We start from the raw sequence: 24,312 nt of genomic DNA on the forward strand, positions 1-24,312 counted from the left end.
ATGTGCAGGACATATGCCACCTTCTCTGTAGGATCCAGATGGCCAGGTAGTAGGAGGGGGAGCCTGGTGGCAGAGATTTGTACATGGCAAGGCTACAGTATTTGTCACTGATTGAGCATATTTACGTCAATTGAAGGTGTAAACTTTTGGCTGTTACAATTTTAACCCACACCTAGGGTTAGTCTGGTACTTAGACATGTAATGAGCTTGGTGGGGTTTCTTTTCCTTTCAAGTGAATGTAGTCGCTGTCCCCTACTGTACAATTTATAGCATTACCCATTTAACTATAGCAACACTGTTATTAGTGTGCAGCAACAAAAGACCTTTGCCTGTGTGTACCTGCAAATATCACACCGCTTGTTACTATAAGGCTGGTTACCCACTGGCATCCGGGAAACACTGGTGACGCCATATTTCATTTGTCACTCCAGGCCCCTCATGTGTCAGTCACTCCAGCCAGCTCCCCACTTCCATCATTCAGGGCCCATCATGGCCAGCCAGTGTCCCTGTAATCCCCCAGTGTCAGCATTCCACACATTGCTCTGCCCCATCACGCGCATGGTCAGTCTGATATTTGTGGACATGGAAGCCGGCAGGGATTTCCGCCCATTGCGCCAGGTTCCCTGCCTCTCCCCTCCCTTCCACATCTTTTACTCATAGAGTCAGCCACGTGGCACCACTATGCTGGTGGCAATGTAGGTGCAGGGAGAACGGCCTGAGGTGCTGGTGGTCACCAGCACCAGTAACAGTGACCCTTAACGAATTCAGACATGTTGGTGTGCCCTCTGGGACCTGACGGGCCCTAAGTGACTGCTTCGGTCGCAGAGTGGTAAATCCGCTACTGCAGCGCTGCATCAACCATCGGCAGCAGGCACACGTGGGTATAGGCTCATTGGAACCAGAAGGTTCCATTCCCATACCCCTTTACATGCTCATTTATATATTTACATCTCCAAAAGATATTTTACTAATTATCTCACTTCTACACAGTCCTCATATAATTTTATATATGTTCTTTTTGTACCATACTTGCCTACCTAGCTGCCCCGTCCTCCGGGAGGAGGCAGCGTTGTAGACGCATGGGGGCGTGGCCGGCGGCTTGATGGGCCGTCCGAGGGGCATGGCGATGGGGAAGTCGGCAGTTTGGGGGACGTGACATCACGATTGCGTCATCATAGCTCCGCCCCCCGCTATACAGTGCCAATAAACTAAGCACTGTATAGTGGGGGGCGGAGCTACGATGACACGTTTAGCGCAATTCGCGTCATCAGATCCCCTCGGCCGCCCATTTGTTCTCTGCTGTGGGTGGCCAAGGGGGGGAGTGGAGGGCCTGAGAAGGAAAACGGGAGGCTTGCCCACCCTACCGGGGGACCAGGGGGGGCACCCGATTTTCGGGAGCCTCCCGGCCATTCCAGGAGGGTAGGCAAGTGTGATTTGTACACAAACATATTCCAAAGACCACAGATCAGCACTTCTGTGTGACAGCCCAGCAAGAGCCTCTGTAATAATCTGGTCCAATTTGCACTACAGTATGTAGCACTTGTCCTTGTGTCTATTTACCTATAGATTGCAAGCTGAGAGCAGGGTTCTTATCTCTTTGTCTGTTAGTATCTAGTATTATTTCATCACCGTTCTAGTACTGTTTTTTCTCCAGTTATAAAGAGCAACAGCATATGCTGGTGCTATATAAGTAGATGATAATAAATAATAAAAGGAATAATACTTTTGCTAGGGCTAAAAGTCACTAGTAAAAAGTATGATTTGTGATGCTAATGGATAAGGAGTATAAGTGTATTTTAGGGTCTTTGTAATTACAGTCACATTTTTACCTTTTCTTTTCGTGTTTGATATCTGATTTGGTTACTGATCATGTATCATCTATGATGACTTCTTGTACTTTAAGGGATTTTCCACTTTCAGATGACCAATTTATCAATTTATGCATGCTTTCCTGGAGTTTGTATTAAATACTTTGTATTATGTCTGGCTGAGTGACGCCTTAATATATTGTTTATTTTTTTTGCTATTGAATAGGAAAAAGAGCTGCTCTGAGCTTAAAATAATACAAAAAATTATTTGTGTAATAACTGCTATGCTAATTACTATAACAAATTATTGTAGACAATAGTGTTATTAACATTTATTAATCTCCATTTATATAGTACTGCCAAATTACACAAAGGAAATGTATCAAGCCTTGGAGAGAGCATACACACACATTTTTCAAACACAGCCTGTAACATGCCAGTTAGAAGCTGATTGGCTGCAGGGGAGGAACTTCCAGAGACAATGGAGTCAGTTGCCGCCGGGCTCCAGCCATGAGGAGGCACCTGCTCCATTGTCTCCTGTCCCTGCCTGGACCTGTTGTAATAGAGAGCCACCGCACTAAGCGGAGCGCCGATCAGCATCATCTATTAACTGCTTCTGCCTCCCGGAGAAATCCTTTGGTTCATTGGTCAAGATGTCTGCCTGTCATCAGTTACCCGCGGGTGATTGGTGTAATGCTGTGGTTTCCAGGTGTTGTGCAAGGCTGTCTTACCACGTCAGTGAAGTTACAGGGAAGACACTCACCGGCTTCAGGCCAGGCCTTCCTGCGCTCTGGACTCCAAGCTATACCCGCTGCATGTGTCAATCCTGGCCCTTGGTGCCATCTCTCTCTCCTCGGGGATCCGCAGCAATCTCTTTTCGTGTCCGTGTCTGGATGTAAAGCCAACGTCATCGCCTAGGCTGCCATCTTGGTTCCAGGGTCAATCCCACTGGCAGGAAATATCTGGAAAGCTGCTTGCCATCACCAAGGGGAAGACCAGTGCAGCGGAGGGGCATCACTGCCAATCTCCCGCTGACATATCAGTAACGGTGACACTGGCTATTGTTGTTAATGGCACCATAACACTGGTGACAAAGAAAGTGGGGCGACATAATATAGATCAATATAAACACAGCGAGAAATACAGGCTTATACTATGCCCATATTCTGTAGTGTATTTTCATTTAGGTGGGGTGTTTTGTCCAGCCTTAATCAATGATGACAATGAAAAAACGCATCAGTAACTGTGCCTGGCTGCCTGTGTTCCCAGTGGGCCTGGCCTCCTGCATGCGTATTCTTCACTGGCAGAATGATTTGGGACATGGCTCACACAGGGGCTTTGGGAAAGGGGGACATCACTCAAACATGGAAGGGGGCTGGAGGCATGTCTTACAACAGGGGCAAGGGGAAACAGGGCCAACAGGGGCATGGCTCTAACTGGTGCCAAGGCAAGGTGGACACAATGTAAGGGGGAGGAGGGGAACATGGCTAACACGGGGGCCAAGGGTAATAGAGGGACACACAAACCAAGTCAAGGGAGACAGGATGAAACAGGCCAAGGGAAGGGGCAACATGGCTCACACAGAGGGGGGGGAGGGGTGTGTGTGTGTGTGTGTGTGTGTGTGTGTGTGTGTGTGTGTGTGTGTGTGTGTGTGTGTGTGTGTGTGTGTGTGTGTGTGTGTGTGTGTGTGTGTGTGTGTGTGTGTGTGTGTGTGTGTGTGTGTGTGTGTGTGTACACTACATTTATCTTGCCTCCGGGCATCTGGGAAGAAGTTACGCCACTGATTGGCTGACACTTTATCTTTCTCCTATTTATCACTCTTCCAGGTTTGGTACATCCCCCCCCCCATAAAGTGAAGAAGTTGCTGAAAGCACCCAAATAACATCTGACTGTCATGTCTAAGACTATGCTAGTTAAATGACAGCAGCTGAATGGTTGCTTTGTCCAACGTCTCCATTTTCTCTCACTCCAAGGCTTGATGTACCTCCACAGTGTCTCACAGAAAACAATGAACCTACAACTACGCTTTTGGCATGTGTGAAGAAAGTTGAGCACCCAGAGGAAACTCACGCAAACACGGGAACAAGTACAGTAGATAATGTCCCACTATACTGCATACCTCCCAACATGACCCTCTCCAGGAGGGACACAATGCACTGCTTCTGGACTTTTCTCTTAAGTTAAGATTGCAGGCACCTGTTTTGAACAGGTTAATGGATAAGAAATGTGTTTCACCACAGGTGATGGCAATCATCAATTAAGAGGGAAGTCCAGAAACAGAGCATTCTGTCCCTCCTGGAGAGGGTCATGTTGGGAGGTATTATACTGTACAGTTATTTATTTACCTACAGTGAAAATGAGGTAGTATAGCTGATACTGGGTCCAGGGAATGTCCAGCACCAAGCGGTGGCCTACAGTATGAGAAATTTTTGCTTATCTTGACTCTGCTTCCCCCTGATTCTTACACTTATGGCCATCTGCATCCTGGGATCAAAAAACATCTGTATGGCGTTTAAATCTTCTCAATACAGCCTTTAGAGTTAATGGTATTCCAAATCTGTCTCAGGTACCTCACATCTGCAGCAATTGCAAAGAACAGCATTCCAGATAAAGTAACACAGCTTCTCACAGCTGGCATGTCAGAAGGGCTGTTGAAAGCTGGTCTATTTCACATGACAGGTAGTTTCTCACAGGTACTCCCTTACTGACACATGGAGAAGAAAACTACCTGTCTTGTGATATAAACCAGCTTTTAATAACCCTGCTTCTCACACCGGCTTTATGAAGGTGTGTTGCCTAATCTGGAATTATTAGCAACTGTTGGCAAGTTTAGTGTGGTTGGGAACAATGGGGGTAATTCTGAGTTGATTGCAGCAGGATTTTTGTTAGCAGTTGGGCAAAACCATGTGCACTGCAGGGGAGGCAGATATAACATGTGCAGAGAGAGTTAGATTTGGGTGTGGTGTGTTCAATCTGCAATCTAAATTGCAGTGTAAAAATAAAGCAGCCAGTATTTACCCTGCACAGAAACAAAATAACCCACCCAAATCTAACTCTCTCTGCAAATGTTATATCTGCCTCCCCTGCAGTGCACATGGTTTTGCCTATTAGCTAACAAATTTCCTGCTGCGATCAACTTGGAATTACCCCCTATGTGTACTAGATCCGTGGTTGTGGTCTCCGTGATGGAGGGGAGGGGTAGGGAGCATTTGGGGAGGAGAGAGTGGGGCTGAGTATTATGCCAGGTTGTGCAGCATACTGTATCTGACTTGGCACAGTCTAGCATTGGCTGAGTATGGTAAAGGATTGTATATGTAATGCAGACTTCAGAAATGCTTTATACACCTGTATTAGGCATCTACTATTCAGACTGTTCACAATAGAGTGTGTAATATGCACTTTTATATGAGGTCAGAGCATCTGTGTGTGATGTACTGTATGTATATATCAGTCAGAAAATATGTGCTATGCGTGAGGTATAATTTTTTTTTTTGCAGAATGCCGGTGTGTATGTTCTGAGCTAAATGCCTACAGTATGTGTATGATGTATGTTTTGGGTACAATGCATGTACGATATACTGTATGCTCTGGGAAGAATGCCTGTGTGTATGATGCATGTTCTGGGCATGATGCCTGTGTGCATGTGTGTTAAATGTAGTTTTATATGAGATCAAAGCATCTGTGTGTGATGTATGTACAGGGTTGAAACTAGGATTTTTGTCACTTGGGGCAAGGCAGTAATTTGTGCATGGGTAGCAGTTACCAGCGGGAGGAGACAGGGACCTGGATAGTGGGCACATCGTGAGGAGCCTGTCACCCGGACAGCATGCACAGCAGGAGGAGCCGGTCACCTGGGCAGCAAGGACAGCTTGAGGAGCCTGTCACCCGGACAGCAAGCAAAGTGGGAATTGCTGGTCTCCCTTGGCAGCATGCACAGTGGAGGAGACGGTCACCAGGGCAGTGGGAATATCAGAAGATCTGGGGCGCAGGTCCTCTCTCTTCCGGGATGTAGTCTCGTGGTACTTTGGGCGGGATGTACTATAAGACATCGCCGCCCCTCGCCAACTACCGCAGCGATACTAATCGCATATGTACTAACATATGCGATTAGTATCGCAATGCGGTATAGGAGGCCCCCGGCAATGATGTCTGCGGGGGTCAGCGGGGGTCTCCGTCACCTCCCAGACCCAGGAGGTGACATGCACAGGGAGTCCCCGCGCTCCTCCTCCTCCCCCCTGCAGCCGGTAGGAGACAAGGCTGTGCTGCGGGGGAGAAGGAGGAGGGGGGCCGCACCAGCAGCAGCACACTGGTATGCTGTGGGGAGGGGGGATGTGGTGAGCGGCGCGGGGCGACGGTATCCAGCGGCGGCGGTTAGAATCCCATAGGCTTCTATAGGGTATCGCCATAAAAAGATGGCGATACCCTATGGGGCGAAAACGCGGCGGTCGGGGGTTAGTACATATGAAAATGCGGTAAAACGGGGGTTTACTGCATTTTCCCTTTAGTAAATCCCACCCTTTGTGTGCTGCCATGTGCCGTGTAAGACGGCAGTTGGCAGTGTGTTTCTAGTACAGATAGCAAGCTGAAATAGACCCCCTCATATCCAGCGCCTAGCCCCTCCCCCCCCCCCCCCTTCCCAGTTACGGCCATGGTATGTATATATCAGACAGAAAGCATATGTGTAATGCACAGTCTGTATGAAATATGATGTGCGTTTTGAGCAGTAAGCCTGTGTATGATGTGTGTTCGGAGCAGGATGTGTCTGATATGTGTTTTGGGTAGAATGCATATGTGTGTGATGTGTATGATGTATAGTCTTGGAATAATTCCTGTATGTGTATTATGTGTTTACTGGATGTTGGGATCCCGGTGTTCAGGAATCCCAACAGCCAGTGTAATACTACCAGATGGAATCCCGACCTCCGCAGGGTATTCCCACTCAGTTGTCCGGTCCTTGCCACCAACCGAGTGGGAATATAACCTGAGGTGAGTGAGAGCAGCGAGCCCGCAATGAGACTCGCTGCCGGGATTCCGACAAACGGGCTGCCGCTGTCGTCATACCGTCTGCCGGTAAAACATACCGATTCCCTGGGAAGAATGCTAATGTGTATGATGCTTATGTGAAGAATGGGGATGTAGTTAATATCCCGGCACGGATCCCCATGGTAAGTATGGGGTTAGGGATCTTCTGGTCGCTCTGCCTCCCTGCACCCTCCCCTACTGTTTGCTGTGCTGCTGATCACTGATGATTGGTCAGCATGGCAGACACTAGCAGCCACTGGGGAAATGTACATTAACTCCCTCTAGTCCCCCCCCCAGTGTGTACCAGGTGGCGCAGCTGATGGAAAAATGAAAGTCGTATTGGTTGCAATGCTCCAATGGTGCCAAAGCTATGTTCCGATTTTTTTACAAATATATATATTTTTTTTTATTAAATTTTTTATAATATAATGTTGGGTAAGTTTAAACACATGTTCTTCACCTAATTCACTCGTAAAATAACATTTTCTGAGCGTTCTTAGGTAAAAAAAAATTGTCAGTTAAGTAGTTAAATAATGTGATGGTATTTCTTTTTTAAGCCATTAACAGTTGTTGAATGGGGAGGAGCATTTATAGTTAAGACTAGTGCCAGGCAGAATAACTTCCTCTGTGTAACTGGCGTTTCTATAATGGGTGCAGTGTGTCCGGTGCACACGGGCCCCTGAGTCCAGAGGGGCCCCCGCCGCACACGCTGCACCCATTTTCTGAATACTCACCCCTCCGAGTCCCATGGCGACGTCCACGGTGGTGTTAAAACTCAGTGAAAATGGCGCAGTAGAGAAATCTCAGGGGAAAATGGCAGCCGTGCCATTTTTCCGGAGATCTGCGCATGCGCAGTAGAGTCTGAGCGCTCTAGTGCTCAGACTCTTAGCACTGCCGGCAGAGAGGAGGGGTCCCGAACAGAGGAGGCTGCACCCGGGCCTCCTCTTCTCTTAAAGCGCCCCTGCTCTGTGTTCCAGTTTATGCACCCTTCCATCCCTTTTAAGTCTGGTTTGTTTGTGAGTCGGTGCATGGCGGTAAAGAACGCTATTTTTTTTTGTTAAGTTTTAGGCTTAGTGTGAAATGGAGAGTTGAACACCAACATTTGGTTCTGTGTGTTTGTGTGCTCATAGGCGTGCGTAGCTAAATCTATTAGGGGGTGCACTGCAGGAGGGACGTGTCTAGCACCGCAGGAGGGGCGTGTCTAGCACTATTTTACATTCTCTCAGTAAAATCACATGGCTTAATATAATTTCTCCCAAGTTCCTATAAATAAAGTAGATATAATACACCCCAGAGAAATTAAATGAAACATAATGGTGCGACCACCAGCCGGTACTGACTGTCCGCTACAGTATAACCCTGAGTCCTAGCTGCCGTTGCATCCTATCGCTGCTTACACTTCCCCAAAATTATGCCACACAATAGGAGTCAAATTTGCATTACGCCACACAGTATACCTCCAGTAGGGCCAGATACAATAATGTCCCCCAGTAATGCCAGATACACATAATACCCCAGCCGTGCCAGATACATGAAATGCCCCCATCAGTGAAAGATACACGTAAAACCTCCAGCAGTGCCAGATACATGTAATGCCCCTAGCAGTGCCAGATACATGTAATGCCCCTAGCAGTGCCAGATACATGTTATGCCCCCAGCAGTGCCAAATACACGTACACAAGTACTGCCTCTAGTAGTACCAGTAACAAATCCTTGTATTGTCCCTTAATGTATTTATAAATATTAATAATGTCCCCTCTCAGTCGCCTCTTTTCCAGTGTGAACATATCTAACCTTTTAAGTTTTTCCTCATAATTCAGTGCCTCTAACCCCTTAATCAGTTTAGTGGCTCGCCTCTGAACCCTTTCGAGTTCCAAGATATCTTTTTTATAGTATGGTGCCCAAAACTGTACTCAATATTCCAGGTGTGGCTGCATTAATGATTTATACAGTGGCAGGATTACACTCTCATCCCTTGTCTCCATACCCCGTATTATGCATGCGAACACATTATTAGCTTTTGTTGCTGCATTTTGACATTGCGTACTGCTACCAAGTTTATTATCGGTGAGCACTCCCAAATCTTTTTCAACTACCGTTATCCATACATTTTCCCCATTTAGTTTATAGGCTGCCTGGTTGTTCTTAGTCCAAAGTGCATCATTTTACATTTGTCTATATTGAACCTCATTCTCCATTTATCCGCCCAGACCTCAAGTCTAGTTAAGTCATTCTGTAGAGACTCAACATCCTTGTCTGAATTAATTATTCTACATAGTTTAGTATCATCTGCGAAAATTGACACTGCTTTCCAGTCCCTCTCCTAGGTCATTAATGAATATGTTAAACAGCAAAGGCCTGAGTACTGAACCCTGCGGTATTCTGCTGAGCACTGAAGCCCATTCAGAGTACATCCCATTACCCCCAGTACATCCCATTAATCCCCACTGGCACGCCAAGCCCCGCCATACGGCAGAAGAAGCAGAAGAAGCCAGACAGGAGTGGAGGTATCCAGAAGGATTCCTGTTTGCAAGCCTCACTGGCATCACAAGGTGGGTGCAGGGGTGCGGTGCACACCCGGGTGTCATCCGCCGAGGGGTGACACCAAAGTGTCGGCTCCTGCTCAGTGACAGGAGCCGGGTGCTGCACTGTAACATTACGAGCAGCAACCTGGCTCCTGTCACCATGTAGGAGCTGGCACGTTAGTCTCCGGGGGCAAGCAGCAACTCCCGGACTCCCAGAGTGCCAAAAACGGGGGTCGGGGCGCTTAGCCACGCCCCTCCCGTGAAGCCAGGCCCCTCCCGTGGGTCGTCCCATGAAGCCACGCCCCCATTTTCGCCCACTGCCGCACCGGGTTCAGAAGAGGTGAGTGACGCCTATGCTTCCCATAGCTAAGCAGCAGGGGTGTGGGAGCATCGCCACCTGCAGGAGATGTCTGTGATATCTGCTGTGTTACCTTTATGATGAATGGCCCCAAAACTTAATGTTTACAAACGTAGAAACGTAGATGAAAATGTTAATTTTCACCTACTGTACTTTTGTAGTGATGATGAATGTGCCCCTAAATATGAAGAATATGGATGGAGGCTAGGCCATAATAACAAATAAATGTGTGCAGCAGGTGAGGCAAGGAGTAATCTAAACAGGAGATGTATGTAAACCTGATGATTTACGTACTTCTCCGAGGGTGGGGCATTTGTGCATGTGCAGGCTGGGGGTGGTTGGGGGCAGGTAGTGCTTGGAGCATGCGTCGAAGATACTTTGGGATCTGAATAAGGACCAGAATCACAGTTGCAATTGAGATGGATGGACTCAGAAATGTCAAGAAAATGTATTGGGCGTTCTTAAGAAGTGACAGAGAGGTGGTGATGTGAACACACGGAGATGGTCCATCTTATGGGTGTGTTGCAGCTGTGTCACAGAAGTGGTTGCAAAACAGATGCATAATCGTTCACATTGGAGGTCATATGCAGAATCTGCACCTACGTACAGTAGAATAGCGCCGGTGCTAGTTTTGATGGTACCAATTCCAGTTGGTATTTGTCTAAAGTGTCATGAGCCGCGTCCCGTGTCTCCTGCATCGTCCGGTCGTTGCTGGGCAACCGGGACGCTTGTGAACTTATACTCCCCGGCCGACGTCTCCATGGCAACCTGGATACAGAGCCGAGGCTGCGGTCGGGGTTGTTAGGGAGCAGAGATGTCGGGGAACTTACAGCCGGAGGCTTCTGTGAGTTGCCTGGTTACACTGATGCCAGGTACTCACAGGAAGCTAGCAGGACATGCAGTGTGATGGCTGCAGGGAATCATTAATTAGGAGATGCTTGGCTGTACTGTGTTTCTTATTGGCTTATGCTCCCTTTACATTCTTTGTCTGCCTCATACTCCTTGCTGGTCATAGTGCTTGGTCGCAGCAGGAGCTCTTGTCTCTCTGTCCTGAGTCCTAGCTTTTTGGATACCTTCACCTGGTTTCTTTCAAAATCCAGCTCCGTAGTGTTCCTGTGTCCACATCTGCTCCATTGTCTGTCACGCTGTTTTACTTGCTGTTTGATGTTAGTACAACGCTCCATACATTGGATACAAAATAGCATATTCCACCTGTGTACTGGTACTCCAGCATATCTATTGTACACCTACAGGAAATAGCATTGCTCCCATATGTTGACTGTTGCCTACTAATAGTAGTTACACCTGCTGGTACGGAGCATTCTGTGTTTTTGTGTGTTCATTGTTTGTTCTCATTCTCAATTTCTGTATTACCTGTCCTGTTTATGTCCAATACAATACCTGTCTTTTCACCTTATGCTCTACTGACATTTCTGTCACCATAGTTATTCTTCTTTCTCTTGTCCTGTATAGTCTTGTTCTTGTACTTTTAGCCTAGTCCTTTGTCATTTTCTCTACTGGCATTGATTGTGGTCACTTGGAGTTATCTCGTACTATCATCAGTAGCATAAGTCCTGGTGGCCTCCCAATACCGGTAGGCACTTCTAGCCTTATGGGAAAAGCAGCTATTATAGACAAGAAGACCTGCTGGGGAGTTCTATGAGTCTTAATCATGGGTGTACAAGGGTCATTGCCCAGAAGATTATCTACTACTTCGACTTCCTCCAAGAAGATCCTTTCCAGTCGTAAAGACACTCTTCTCCTAGGTGTAGCTGGTATAGTATGTGTTCATTTCAGCAACAAAGGAAGTATTGCACTTCCTCCAGCCAGTGGCTTCTTCTGATCCATAAAAATAATACATGTAATTATAAGTATTATTTGTATGTTTTTCTTTTGCTTTTTTTTAACTTGCACAATAGAATTCTCTAAGGTTATTTTAAACATGCAATAATTTCCTCCACATACAGATGTGTCTTCATACATTATTGCTACAGTCACGCCAAACAGCCCCTCTCTGCGCACCAGGTCACGTGAGATTCTGGTAGCGCCAGGCGCCTTCTCTGCAATGAGACACAACTATGAAGAACCAGGAGACTGTGCTGATTAATTTAAAATGCAACACTTGTATAGCTGTGTGCAACTGAGTCTAAATCTGTATACAAAGTGCTACAGACTTTTTCCCACATTCCGTTGTGCTACATATACTGATTCACACCCAGATATACAAGTGTCATATTTAAAATTAATCGACACAGTCGCTTGCTGTATCCTTATCAAATCTTATTGTGACTAAGACATATTTATGGGTAAAAGGACGCAAAACAAAGAGCCCGGCACTAGCAGAGTCATACAGGATCTGGCAGCTCACTCATGCCAGATGTCACATGGCCTGAGGACAAATCTGTATAACAGAGGATGTTAACAATGGACTTTCTCACACTGCTAAGACCTATTGACTCAATTGGGACCATCAATGGCAAATGGTGTCAGAACCTTCAACCCCCTTGGTGCTCCCACACCCCAAATATGATTGGTCCCTTAAGTAACTACCATACATTATCTACATCCCCCAAATCATATACACTACTTACAAGTGGCATAACTAGAACTTAGTCTCCATATAAAAAGTTCAGGTTTCCCCCCATCACCCCATCCCTTGGTACCTGCTCGTTGTCGGGATTCTGTGGCCGCCACGGGTCTGCAGGCCCATCATGCCTGTTTTGCATGCTGTCAGGGGTTCCCTCCCTCCGGCTGCTGCGGGTCTGCCTTCCTGTCGCGCCTGCCCCCATTAAAAATGTCACTCACAAAATGGCCAACCGCCTCCTCTAGCTTTCTTAACAGTCGCCTCTGAGGTGGCGCCCATTTTGGGAGGGCCATATTCAATGGGAGGGGGGGGGGGGCAGGCGCGATGGGACCGCAGAGAAGTTTCTCTAGATCCAGGTAGTTGCATAGCAATGTGTTACACGTTTGTAAATTTACTCAATTGAATGTAAGTTATAATCGAATAGGCTACTATAGGTTACAGCAATAGTTTCTAGTTCACCAGTTTTCAGAAATGTATCTTCTAATGTACCATTCATTCCCAAATGATTGACACTTAAATGCCACATAAGTTTGCTGTAAATGCAAAGAATAAAATGTAAACCTCTTGTCACCTTCAATTGTGAGAGGTGCTGGAAAAATTCTGGAGCACAAGTTTAGAATATAAAAGTACTGGTTAATCAATATTAGAAAAAGGGATGTACAATGCTCCTTATAGGTCACATTATATTTGGGCCAGAGCAGAGAGGAGCAGCTGTGTCAGGCACAAATAACCCATTACTGTAAAAATGCAGTTTAGTTCCATCTACTGTATTTCTATTCATTTGATGAGATATCTCACAGGCCACAGGTGGGAAATGTACACCATAGTGATGGTCGCATTGATAGAAATGAAATGTAATGTCTGCCATTTTGTTGTAGACCTTCCACAAGTGAACAGAAGGGCAGCAGCAACCCTACTCTGGACTCTACTGGGATGTTCCACTGGTGCAAAGCAGTTCCATTGAAACAAGCTACCTTGGTTAGTCCTTACGTGATTCATAAAACAAATACTTTTTGATTGAAGACATTTCCAGGTATCATATAAACTGTGTACTGACACATACTGTAGGTAGGCATACTATGTAATACCTTTATTACTGTGTATTACAATTACGTAATACCGACCGTATTGTGATACTTCATCCAGGAACTTTTCCCACAATTAGAATTTATTTCAGGAAATAGTAGACACACCCTCACGTCATGGTCCAGGTTTGTTCGCTTTTGAAAAGATTTATAACTCAGAATTTATTTAAAAAAAAAAAATAGCTGACACATTATTCTGCTTTATCAAGAAAATGGTGTCTTGTATTGTAAATAACCAGTAAGGCCACATAAAATTACTGTACCTATGTGATAGTTCTGTTTGTATAACTGAATTTCATTGAATGCTTCTTTTTTCTTACTAACGTGAAAAATTGTTTCTTTTTACTGTCGATAAATTTTTACTAACCATTAGCAAAATTGCATTATTCTGTGTCTGTTGCTGTTTATTGACCCTTTTCATGCTTATCTGAGTCTTGGCTAAGTAAGCATCAGGCTGGTTGTGAGAGGGAGGCTTAAACTGTCCATAATGAAGTCACCAAATTCACATAGCCAGGTGCAAGGGTCTACAGATGTGTCCTCATACACCTAGCCTCAGTACCCTATGGGCATGAGAGGCCTGGCACAAATAACTGTGCCAAGCAGTGTAGCAGAGTGACTTTTACTTTAAATGTGCATCTTATTTGCACCACAAATGCAGCGAAACACCTGTCAAACTGTACTAGAGACAATGGGCTGTACAATGGGCCTAATTCAGACCTGATCACAGTAGCAAAATTGTTCTCTAATGGGCATAACCATGGGGGTCATTCCGAGTTGTTCGCTCGCTAGCTGCTTTTAGCAGCATTGCACACGCTAGGCCGACGCCCTCTGGTAATGTATCTTAGCTTAGCAGAACTGCTAATAAATAATTCTTTGCAGTTTCTGAGTAGCTCCAGACCTACTCCTAGATTGCGATCAGCTCAGTCCGTTTAGTTCCTGGTTTGACGTCACAAACACGCCCTGCATTCGGCCAGCCACTCTCCTGTTTCTTCAGACACTCACGCGTTTTTCCCTGACACGCCTGAGTTTTTTAGCACACTCCCGGAAAACGCTCAGTTACCACCCAGAAACGCCCCTTTCCTGTCAATCATTCACCGATCAGCACTGGGACTGAAAAGCGCTGCAGAATCCACAGCAAATCTACTAAGTTTTTAGTTAAATAACTAAGTGCATGCGCCCAGCGTGCCTTACGCATGCGCAGTTTGCAACAAATCGCAGCATAGCGATAATCGGCAACGAGCAAACAACTCGGAATGACCCCCCCATGTGCACTGTAGGGGGAGGCAGATATAACATGTGCAGAGAAATTTAGATTTGGTGGATTATTTTGTTTCTGTGAAGGGTAAATACTGGCTGCTTTATTTTTTTTATTTTTACACTGCAATTTAGATTTCAGTTTAAACACAACCCACCCAAATCTAACTCTCCCTGCACATGTTATATCTGCCCCACCTGCAGTGAACATGGTTTTGCCCATTAGAGATCAATTTTGCTGCTGCGATCAGGTATGAATTAGGCCCAAAGTCACAAATGAAGCACAATGGAACTTGGCGTGAAAAAAAAAGCTGTGGTCGCTGCATCGTAGCGCTTAAAGATTCAGACTCAGTTGCACACAGATGTACAAGTGTTGCATATCCAATTAATCTGTGCAGTCTTGTGAAGGGTGTTTTGTCACATCCGATCATGACTAAGATGCGCATTTGAGCTGAATGGCGTGGGACCTGGCGTGCCAAGGAGGGTTGTTTGTCACGACTACGGCAGTGGTGTATAAAGACACATTTGTGTCATTATCATTTTGTATCATTCAACAGGTTCTAACATAGAGAATTTTCCATTTTCACTTAACACCTCTCTGTCATCTGCATTGGTGTTCCTCTGTACCCCGTCCTCCTGAGCCTTCTCATATTTTCTATATACATTTTTCTGCAGCAGGGTACACTACGTTCCACAGGGAATACAAGGTCACTAACAGGTGGGGCTGCGCTAGGCAGCACTGAAAAGAGCTTTTTAAGAAGACTTCAAGGGTCGCAGCACTGTTTATGTCATTCTGACATTCTTTTCTGCGGCTCCATCACCTCCCCAGCATGCATACTCCCGCGGCCGGGTTCCCGGGTACTTGCAGCGGAGACGCACCGGTCTACAGGCACACCACCGCTGACACTCTCCTGGATCGCATGGCTGCACATCAGGGAGGAGGTAAGAGGGTCCCCCAGGTGGGACCCGCCGGTAAATCGCGGTCCATGGACACTGTACTGCACAGGGACCCCACTATATCCACCAGGGCTGGGAGCACAGGTCGGATTTAACAAAGATCCGTTTTACATAGGCTCCACAGTACCCAGTGGTGAGGACCAACATAGGGGATAAGGCGCTGACCTGTAGCCCCTCCCCCAGCTTCGGGCGCCATCTACTGCTGGTGTTCCCGCCCTGGAGCTGCATTTCACTCTCCCTCATTCCCTGACAGAAATTTTGGCGCCATCTTTACAAGTAGCTGCGCCTGGTCTCCGGGACTGCAGGGCATTGTCTCCTCTGTAAATCTGCCTGTCTCATCAGAGCTGTTATTTAACAGGCACCTAAGTATTCTACATGTCACTTTAGACAGTGTTAGTTAAGAACAAGTGTACTTCTACCTGAATATTTAGTACAAGTATTCTGAGATAGACATCCAGTACTGTGCATTATATATATATATATATATATATATATATATATAGGTATAGGTATATATCGAGATATATGTAGTTTTACTTGTCCAGTGCAGTTTTATTGTTTATATGCAATACTGTCTGCATTGTACCTGTGACTGAGTGTGCCTGTAGCTGCTGTGTGGATTTCATTCTTGTCTATCACACTTCTTGCTGCCACTATATTCTGTACCCTGGGGGGCTAGGTGCGTCAGGGTCTCTCTCTCTCTCTCTCTCTCTCTCTATATATATATATATAGTGCTACACAGTATATACTGTTTTGTATTTTTTACTGTGTATTTCAGTCACCTCATACCGCTTTAATTCTCTGTTTGTGTCCTGTATTTACTGCCACATTTATCAGGTGGTTATTTGCAGATATTGTGTTTGTCTGGTTATATTGTACTGTTACGCTCTAAGGCTACATTCCCTATAATGTCTGCCACACAGGGCGGGAAATCCGCGGATGCTGCTGCATCATGCAGTGCTTGCACCAAGGATTTACCTGAGGAGGAAGTTTTAGCTGATGGTTCAGGCACTAGGTGCCATACCTCTCCCAGTCAGCCTGCAGTACCTGTGGCCAATCAGGAACCACCTTGGGCAGCGTTCTCAAGTATGCTGAATGCACTTGTGACACGTCTTACGCCCCCTGTGGGACCCCCTGTGCCACTACAGCCACATATTGTCCCTGTAGTTAATCCACCCTGGGTGGACACTCTGTCTACCCAGATACAACTATTAAATCAATCTTTGGTTAGACAAAAATCTACCCCACGCCCTTCTGGGGTAAAGAGGTTATCTAAGCGGGCCGCTTCCTCCTCACAATCCACTAATATCTTGGATAATTTGTCTGATGAGGATGGGGAGTATACTGATCCGTCAAACACTGATACAGTAGCTTCTGACGAGGAAACTACAACTCAGGTTGATGTTCCTGACCTAATGGAAGCTATTAAGCTGATTCTTGAAATTGATGATGAGATAGATCCCACTACTGCGTCTAAGAAACCTGATAAATTCAAACATTAGAAAGTTACTAAAGTAGGCTTACCACATTCTGACCATTTAATTGACATACGTCAGGAACCCTGGTCGTCTCCAAGAAATACATTTTCCCTGTCTAAAAAGATGCTAGCTCGTTATCCTATCCCTGCGGAATTGAGTAACAAGTGGGAAACTCCACCGCAGGTGGACTTTCATGTTGCCCGTCTTGTGGTATCATCTACCCTGCCTGTTACCACTGTCACCTCACTGAAGGAGCCGATGGATAAGCGTGTGGAGGGATGCCTGAAATCTATTTACTCTCTTACCGGAGCTGTACATAGACCCACTATAGCAGCCTCCTGGGCCGCAAAAGGAATTGAAGCATGTGTTCGGGCATTAGAAGAAGAGCTACCTCAGGATATTTCTGACACTGCCGGCCAATATCTGTCTCATATTACCACAGCCTTTCACTATATTCAGGAGGCGTTCTATGAGGCAGGTGTAATGGCAGCCAAGGCGTTTACTATGTCTATCCTGGCTCGCCGAAATCTGTGTCTGGAAGGTGGACCTGGACTCCAAAAAGCCTTGGAGGTGCTCCCTTTTAAGGGAGATATCCTATTAGGGGAGGATTTGAATAAGATTGTGACAGATTTGGTGACTGCTAAGACTGCATTTCTCCCAAGTACTAATCCTTCTGCACCGAAGGCGAAGAGTACCACCTTTCGTTCCTTTCGACCTCCAGGGAAAGCTAAGGGTCAGGCGTATCCGAGACAGGCTCGTACTTCCAAATTTATTAAGCCCAAACCTAAACAATACTGGGCCGCTCGTCAGCCAGCTTCCAGACAAGACAAACCTGCTGCATGACGGGCGGGCCTCCCCCTAGCAGGCATGCAGTTCGCCCAGGCCTGGTTACAGACCACTTCGGACGCCTGGGTGCGGGAAGTAGTCTCTCACGGGTACGCAATCTCTTTCAAGAGACGTCCCCCTCGCCAGTTCTGCTCGAAGGTTATCCCTTCAGATCCGTTGAAAGCACAAGCTCTACACTTGGTTGTTCAAACCCTCCTGGACACAGGAGTCGTAGTGCTGGTACCCCTGCACCAGATAGGCAGGGGATACTATTCAACCCTGTTTTTAGTCCCGAAACCAAATGGGTCCTTCCGGCCTATACTCAACCTCAAATCATTGAACAAATTTGTGAGGGTGTCCAAGTTTCATATGGAAACCCTGCGTTCAATTGTACTGGCCATGGAACCCGAGGACTACAGGCTGCTTACCTACACATACCCTTTGCCATTTCGCATCAGCAATATCTGCGATTTGCTATTGGCAACCTACATTATCAATTCCAGGATATGCCACGGCCCCTCAGATTTTCACCAAGGTCATGGCCGTTATAACGGCCCTTCTCCGTCGTCAGGGAATCAGGATCCTACCGTATCTGGACGACCTGCTGATTCTGGCGAAAATCCCAAGATGTTCTCCTCAGTCATCTGGAAATGATGGTCCAATTCCTACAAGCCCATGGGTGGCTCATCAACTGAAAGTAGTCCTCGCTTGTGCCTACTCGGAGCATGGTGCTCCTGGGGGCACTGCTGGACACACACAGCCAGAGACTGTTTCTGTCCCCAGAGAAAGTTCTGAAACTTCAGGACAGGATCAGATACTTACTATCTCGCCCAAGAGTGTCAATACACTTGGCGATGCAGGTACTAGGCCTCATGGTGTCGGCTTTCAACATGATAGAGTATGCTCAATTTCATTCCCGCCCTCTGCAAAGGTTAATCCTCTCCAAGTGGGACGCACTGTCTCATCGGATCAGATCTCAAATTATCTCCTTGACTCCGGAGATTCATCTGTCACTGGGCTGGTGGCTACAGGACCAACAGTTGAGCAGGGGCCGTCCCTTCTGGATCTCCAACTGGGTCCTACTGACAACTGACGCCAGTCTGCGGGGTTGGGGCGTGGTGCTGGAGCACCCCTCTCTCCAGGGTTGGTGGACCACGGAGGAATCTCTCCTCCCAATAAACATTCTGGAATTGCGAACAGTGTTCAATACTTTGACCCTTTCCCTGCCTCTGATACAGAACAGGCCTGTTCAAGTACAATCAGACAACGCCACCATGGTGTCATACATAAATCATCAAGGCAGCACTCGAAGCCACATGGCAATGATGGAAGTGTCAAAAATCCTTTGTTTGGCGGAACACCATCTGCCAGCAATATCATCAGTGTTCATTCTGGGAGTTCTTAACTGGGAAGCAAATTTCCTCAGTTGTCAGGATGTGCACGCCGGAGAGTGGAGTCTTCATCAGGAAGTTTTTCAACTCCTAATGGGCAATTGGGGGTCTACAAGATGTAGACCTGATGGCGTCTCGACACAATCACAAAGTTCCGGTCTTCGGATCAAGAACAGGGGATCCTCAAGCAGCATTCGTGGACACACTGGCAATTCCATGGAACTTTCGGCTGCCATACATGTTACCTCCAGTGTCACTCCAACCCAGGGTGCTACGGAAGTTCAAGCAACTAGGAGGAATACTACTTCTAGTTGCTCCAGCGTGGCCCAGACGGCATTGGTTGTCAGAGCTGCAGGGTCTATCAATAGAGCATCCTCTTCTACTTCCTCAATGCCCAGACCTCGTTCAGGGCCCTTGTGTCTACCCAGACCTGACCAGGCTGACTTTGACAGTGTGGCTCTTGAAGCTTCACTGCTGAGGGCCACAGGATTCTCCGAGGTGGTTATCTAAACTATGCTGAAGGCCTGCAAACCGGCTTCTGCAATGATTTATTGTAGGGTCTGGAATTCTTACTTCACCTGGTGTGCTGCTATGAATTAAGACGCATACAAGTTCAGCACTGCCAGACTTTTGGCTTTTCTGCAACAAGGCCTGGACTTAGGCCTTCGTCTGGCCTCCCTCAAGGTTCATATATCTGACTTGTCGGTGTGGTTTCAGAGTAAAATTGCGTCTATTACGGACGTTCATACTTTCACTCAGGGTATTTTACAGATTCAGCCTCTCTATGTCCCTCCTGTGGCTCCATGGGATCTGTCGGTTGTCTTGAATGCCCTGCAAGAGTCTCCATTTGAACCTATTGAGTCTGTGGACCTTAAATGCCTTACGCTTAAGGTTGTCTTTCTGCTGGCTATTGCCTCTGCTAGGAGGGTGTCGGACTTAGGCGCTTTGTCCTGTCGTCTACCCTTTCTGATTTTTCACCGTGACCGGGCAGTTCTTAGAACTCGCCCCGGTTATCTACCTAAGGTGGTGTTGCCTTTCCATTTTAACCAAGAGATTGTGGTTTAGGCTTCTATCTCTTCTGGTTTGTCCTCCAAAGAGCGGTCTTTGGATGTGGTACAGGCTCTCCATATTTACATGGAGAGGACTGCCTCTATCAGGAGGTCAGATATCCTTTTCGTACTTTTTGGTTTTCACAAACGTGGCTGGCCTGCAAATAAGCAAACCTTGGTCAGATGGATTAGAATGGTGATTGCACAACCCTATGCGCAAGCTGGACTCCCAGCTCCTGCTGCTGTCAAAGCCCATTCTGCTCGGTCTGTTGGACCTTCTTGGGCGGCCCGCCGAGGCGCGTCCGCTGAAGAATTGTGCAAGGCGGCCACGTGGTCCTCAGTGAACACGTTCATTAGGTTCTTTGCCTCCCAGGATGCTTCCTTTGGATGCCGGGTTTTTGTGCCGCTACAGTGCGTCCCCTCCCATGGGGAACTGCTTTAGGAGATCCCCGATGTATTCCCTGTGGAACACAGTGTACTCCTCTGCAAAAAAGGAGATTTATGGTAGACTTACCATAGTTAAATCTCTTTCTGCGAGGTACACTAGGTTCCACAGGATGCCCATTCTGACACACTTAGCTTCTTTGGGTCTGTATGGCATTAGCTGCTGGTCCCTTCTCCTGTCGTGAGAATGTGGTTCTATGTGACTAACATCTGCCGTCTCTTTTACCTGCTACTGCATTGGACTGGTTAACGAAACTGAACTCCAGTGTCCGGAGGCAGGGTTATAGAGGAGGTGGTGCAATGCATTCTGGGAACAGTCAAAGCTTTAGCCTGTTGGTGCCTCGGATCAAGATCCAACATTACACGCCAATGTATTCCCTGTGGAACCCAGTGTACCTTGCAGAAAGAGATTTAACTATGGTAAGTATACCATAAATCTCCTTTTTTCAAATTAATACCACTTTTAAACCAATTACAGCGGGTCACAGCCAGGAGCCTGACATGGGTGCTACCCGGCTGCGACTCGCCTCAGGCCCCTTTCCCACTGTCGTCTCCAACCCGGCATATTGCCGGGTTGGTGACGTTGCCAGTGAAGCGGTGGGGCCGGCGCTTGGAGACATGATCTCCAAGCGCTGTCTGTTCATTCACTGTGAACAGGAGCTGGGTTGATGCGACCCGGCTACCGTTTACACAGCACAGTTTGCCTGTAAACCCATGTTCAACCCTGCAAACTACCCAAGTTGGAATACCGGGTCACTCGACCCGGATTATTCCAACTCGGCCCTTTTACACCTCGCAGCAACACGGGTTATGCACGTTCATGTGCAATAACCCGTGTTATATGCTGTAAAAGGGGTATGAGTTAAGATTTATCTGTATAATGTACATCTGTACTCAAGACCCTCTTCTTTACCTAAGCCTTCCAGCTTTCATCCTAGCCCACTGCCACATACTCTTTGCTTACTGTCTTCTCTATCTGTGTCACATGTCTGTCTGCCCCTCCCCGTTAGAATATAATCTCTCACAAGCAGGGCCCTCTTCCCTCATGTGCTTTTCCTTCCCTTACTTATACCATCTTCTCCTCCACACTGCCTACATTGGCACCTATTAATCCTTGGTTCTGCCACCCTGCTGCTTATTTGAATATTCTAAATGCCAATGCAGCAATGTCATGTTTTTTTTTGTTTTAATAATAATAATAATAATTATTATTATTATAATAGCCTCTCTATAATTGGATGTGTACTGTATACTACACCAGGGCCGTGACAACCATGAGGTTATATTTTAAGAGAAGCATCAGATGTTGTTTATATAAAAGGCATTGGCAAATGTCACTCAAATTCTGCTACAACCTTGCAGCATCGCGTAACATAGCTTTTCTGCCACCAGCAATGCTGGAACATGTATGCATGATCTAATTGTTTAACTTTGCAGTGGAAGGGCAACCAATAAGTGTGGGGTATGTTTTACAACATGGACCCTAACTCACATATATGACAAGATCTGTCTCTTAACTAAACTACTTATTATTATTATCCTTTATTTATATGGCGCCACAAGGGTTCCGCAGCACCCAATTACAGAGTACATAAACAAATAATCAAGCAGGAAAACAGCAACTTACAGTTGACAATATAGGACAAGTACAGGGTAAATAAACATAGCTACATCAGCAGATGACACTGGAATAAGTATCAGGTGGCAGAAGACTGCTGGATTTGGTGCAGTTGTATATTATTAAAGTAAGAAAAGGATAAGCACATGAGGGAAGAGAGCCCTACTCGTGAGAGCTTACATTCTAAAGGGGAGGGTAGGCAGACAGGGGTGAGACAGATGGGGTACATAGAGAGCGTGGAACAGAGGTTTAGGATGAGATTTGGCTGGGTTTGGTGAAGAAGTGGGTCTTGAGAGCCCGTTTGAAGTTTTGTAGAGACGTGAAGAGTCTGAGGGGGAGAGGTAGGGAATTCCAGAGAAGTGGTGCAGCACGTGAAAAATCTTGGAGGTAGGAGTGGGAGGAAGTAATCCGTAGGCAGGAGAGTCGACGTGCATTAGCAGAGCGAAGAGGACGGGTGGGAGTGTAAAGGGAGATAAGGTCAGAGATGTAGATGGGAGAGGAGTGGGTGAGGGCTTTGTAAGCAAGTGTGAGAAGCTTGAAATGGATTCTGAAAGGGAAGGGGAGCCAGTGAAGGTCTAGTAAGAGAGGAGAGGTGGACGTAGTGCGTTTGGTGAGGAAGATGAGCCGGGCAGCAGCATTGAGTATAGATTGGAGTGGAGAGAGGTATTTGTCAGGAATGCCAGCTAGGAGGAGATTACAGTAGTCCAGTCTGGAGATGACCAGTGAGTGGATAAGAGTCTTAGTAGCATCCTGGGTCAGAAAGGGTCTGATCCTGGAAATATTTTTTAGATGAAAACGGCAGGTTTGTGAGAGGTGCTGAATGTGTGGTTTGAAGGAGAGGGAGGAGTCAAGGATTACTCCAAGACAGCGCACTTGGGGGCTAGAGGAGATAGTAGTGCCATCAATAGATAATGAGATTGTAGGAAGTGAGGTTATGTGGGAGGGAGGGAAGATGATCAGCTCGGTCTTAGACATGTTAAGTTTAAGAAAGCGCTGGGACATCCAGGAAGAGGTAGCAGAGAGACAGTTGGAGATACGAGTGAGGAGAGCAGGGGAGAGGTCTGGAGAGGAAAGATAGATTTGAGTGTCATCAGCATAGAGATGATATTGGAAACCAAAAGAACTAATGAGTTTACCTAGTGAGGACGTGTAGAGAGAGAAGAGTAGAGGACCAAGGACAGAACCTTGGGGTACCCCTACAGTTAGTGGAAGTGAGGGGGAGGTAGAGTCATAAGAGGAGACAGAGAATGAACGGTCAGAAAGGTAGGAGGACAGCCAAGAAAGGGCAGTGTCACGCAGACCAATGGAGTGAAGGATTTGAGGTAGGAGAGGATGGTCCACAGTGTCAAAAGCAGCAGAGAGATCCAGTAGAATAAGTAGAGAGTAGTGTCCCTTAGATTTAGCAGCATGGAGGTCATTGCATACTTTTGTAAGGGCAGTTTCAGTGGAGTGGAGAGGACGGAAGCCAGACTGGAATGTGTCAAGCAGTGAGTGTGAGGAAAGAAAGGAAGTAAGGCGGTTGTAGACAATACGCTCAAGGAGTTTGGAGGCAAAAGGGAGGAGAGAGATGGGTTGGAGAGAGAGTTTGGATCAAGGGTAGGTTTTTTAAGAATAGGAGAGATGAGTGCATGCTTGAAGGCAGAGGGGACAGTGCCTGATGAGAGGGAGAGATTGAGAAAGTAGGAAAGATGGGAACAAGCAGAAGGAGAGAGGTAGTGGAGGAGGCGGGAGGGGATAGGGTCAAGTGGGGAGGTGGTGAGGGGACAGGAACGAATGAGGGCCATGACTTCCTCTCCAGATGCATGGGAGAAAGATGTCAGAGTTGGTGCGAGGGATGGGGAGGGTTGGTAAGGGATGGGAGAAGGCTGGTTACTGATGGTCTGGTGTGATGTGATGTCCTGACGCATGGAGTC

The 24,312-nt window shown here is 46.7% G+C and overlaps 1 protein-coding gene across 7 annotated transcripts in view; it reads left to right on the plus strand.

Annotated features, from left to right (window-relative positions):
• The window catches only part of KCNU1 (potassium calcium-activated channel subfamily U member 1), a 513,844-nt gene that overhangs the window by 420,235 nt on the left and 69,297 nt on the right, over positions 1 to 24,312 (plus strand). For all 7 annotated transcript variants that reach the window (XM_063925441.1, XM_063925446.1, XM_063925442.1 and 4 more), the window contains one exon: positions 13,176 to 13,275. In XM_063925441.1, coding sequence (XP_063781511.1) covers positions 13,176 to 13,275 — 100 coding nt within the window. The remainder of the gene's footprint in view (positions 1 to 13,175; positions 13,276 to 24,312) is intronic.

The sequence above is a fragment of the Pseudophryne corroboree genome, chromosome 6 (assembly GCF_028390025.1).
Source record: "Pseudophryne corroboree isolate aPseCor3 chromosome 6, aPseCor3.hap2, whole genome shotgun sequence".
NCBI lineage: Eukaryota > Metazoa > Chordata > Amphibia > Anura > Myobatrachidae > Pseudophryne > Pseudophryne corroboree.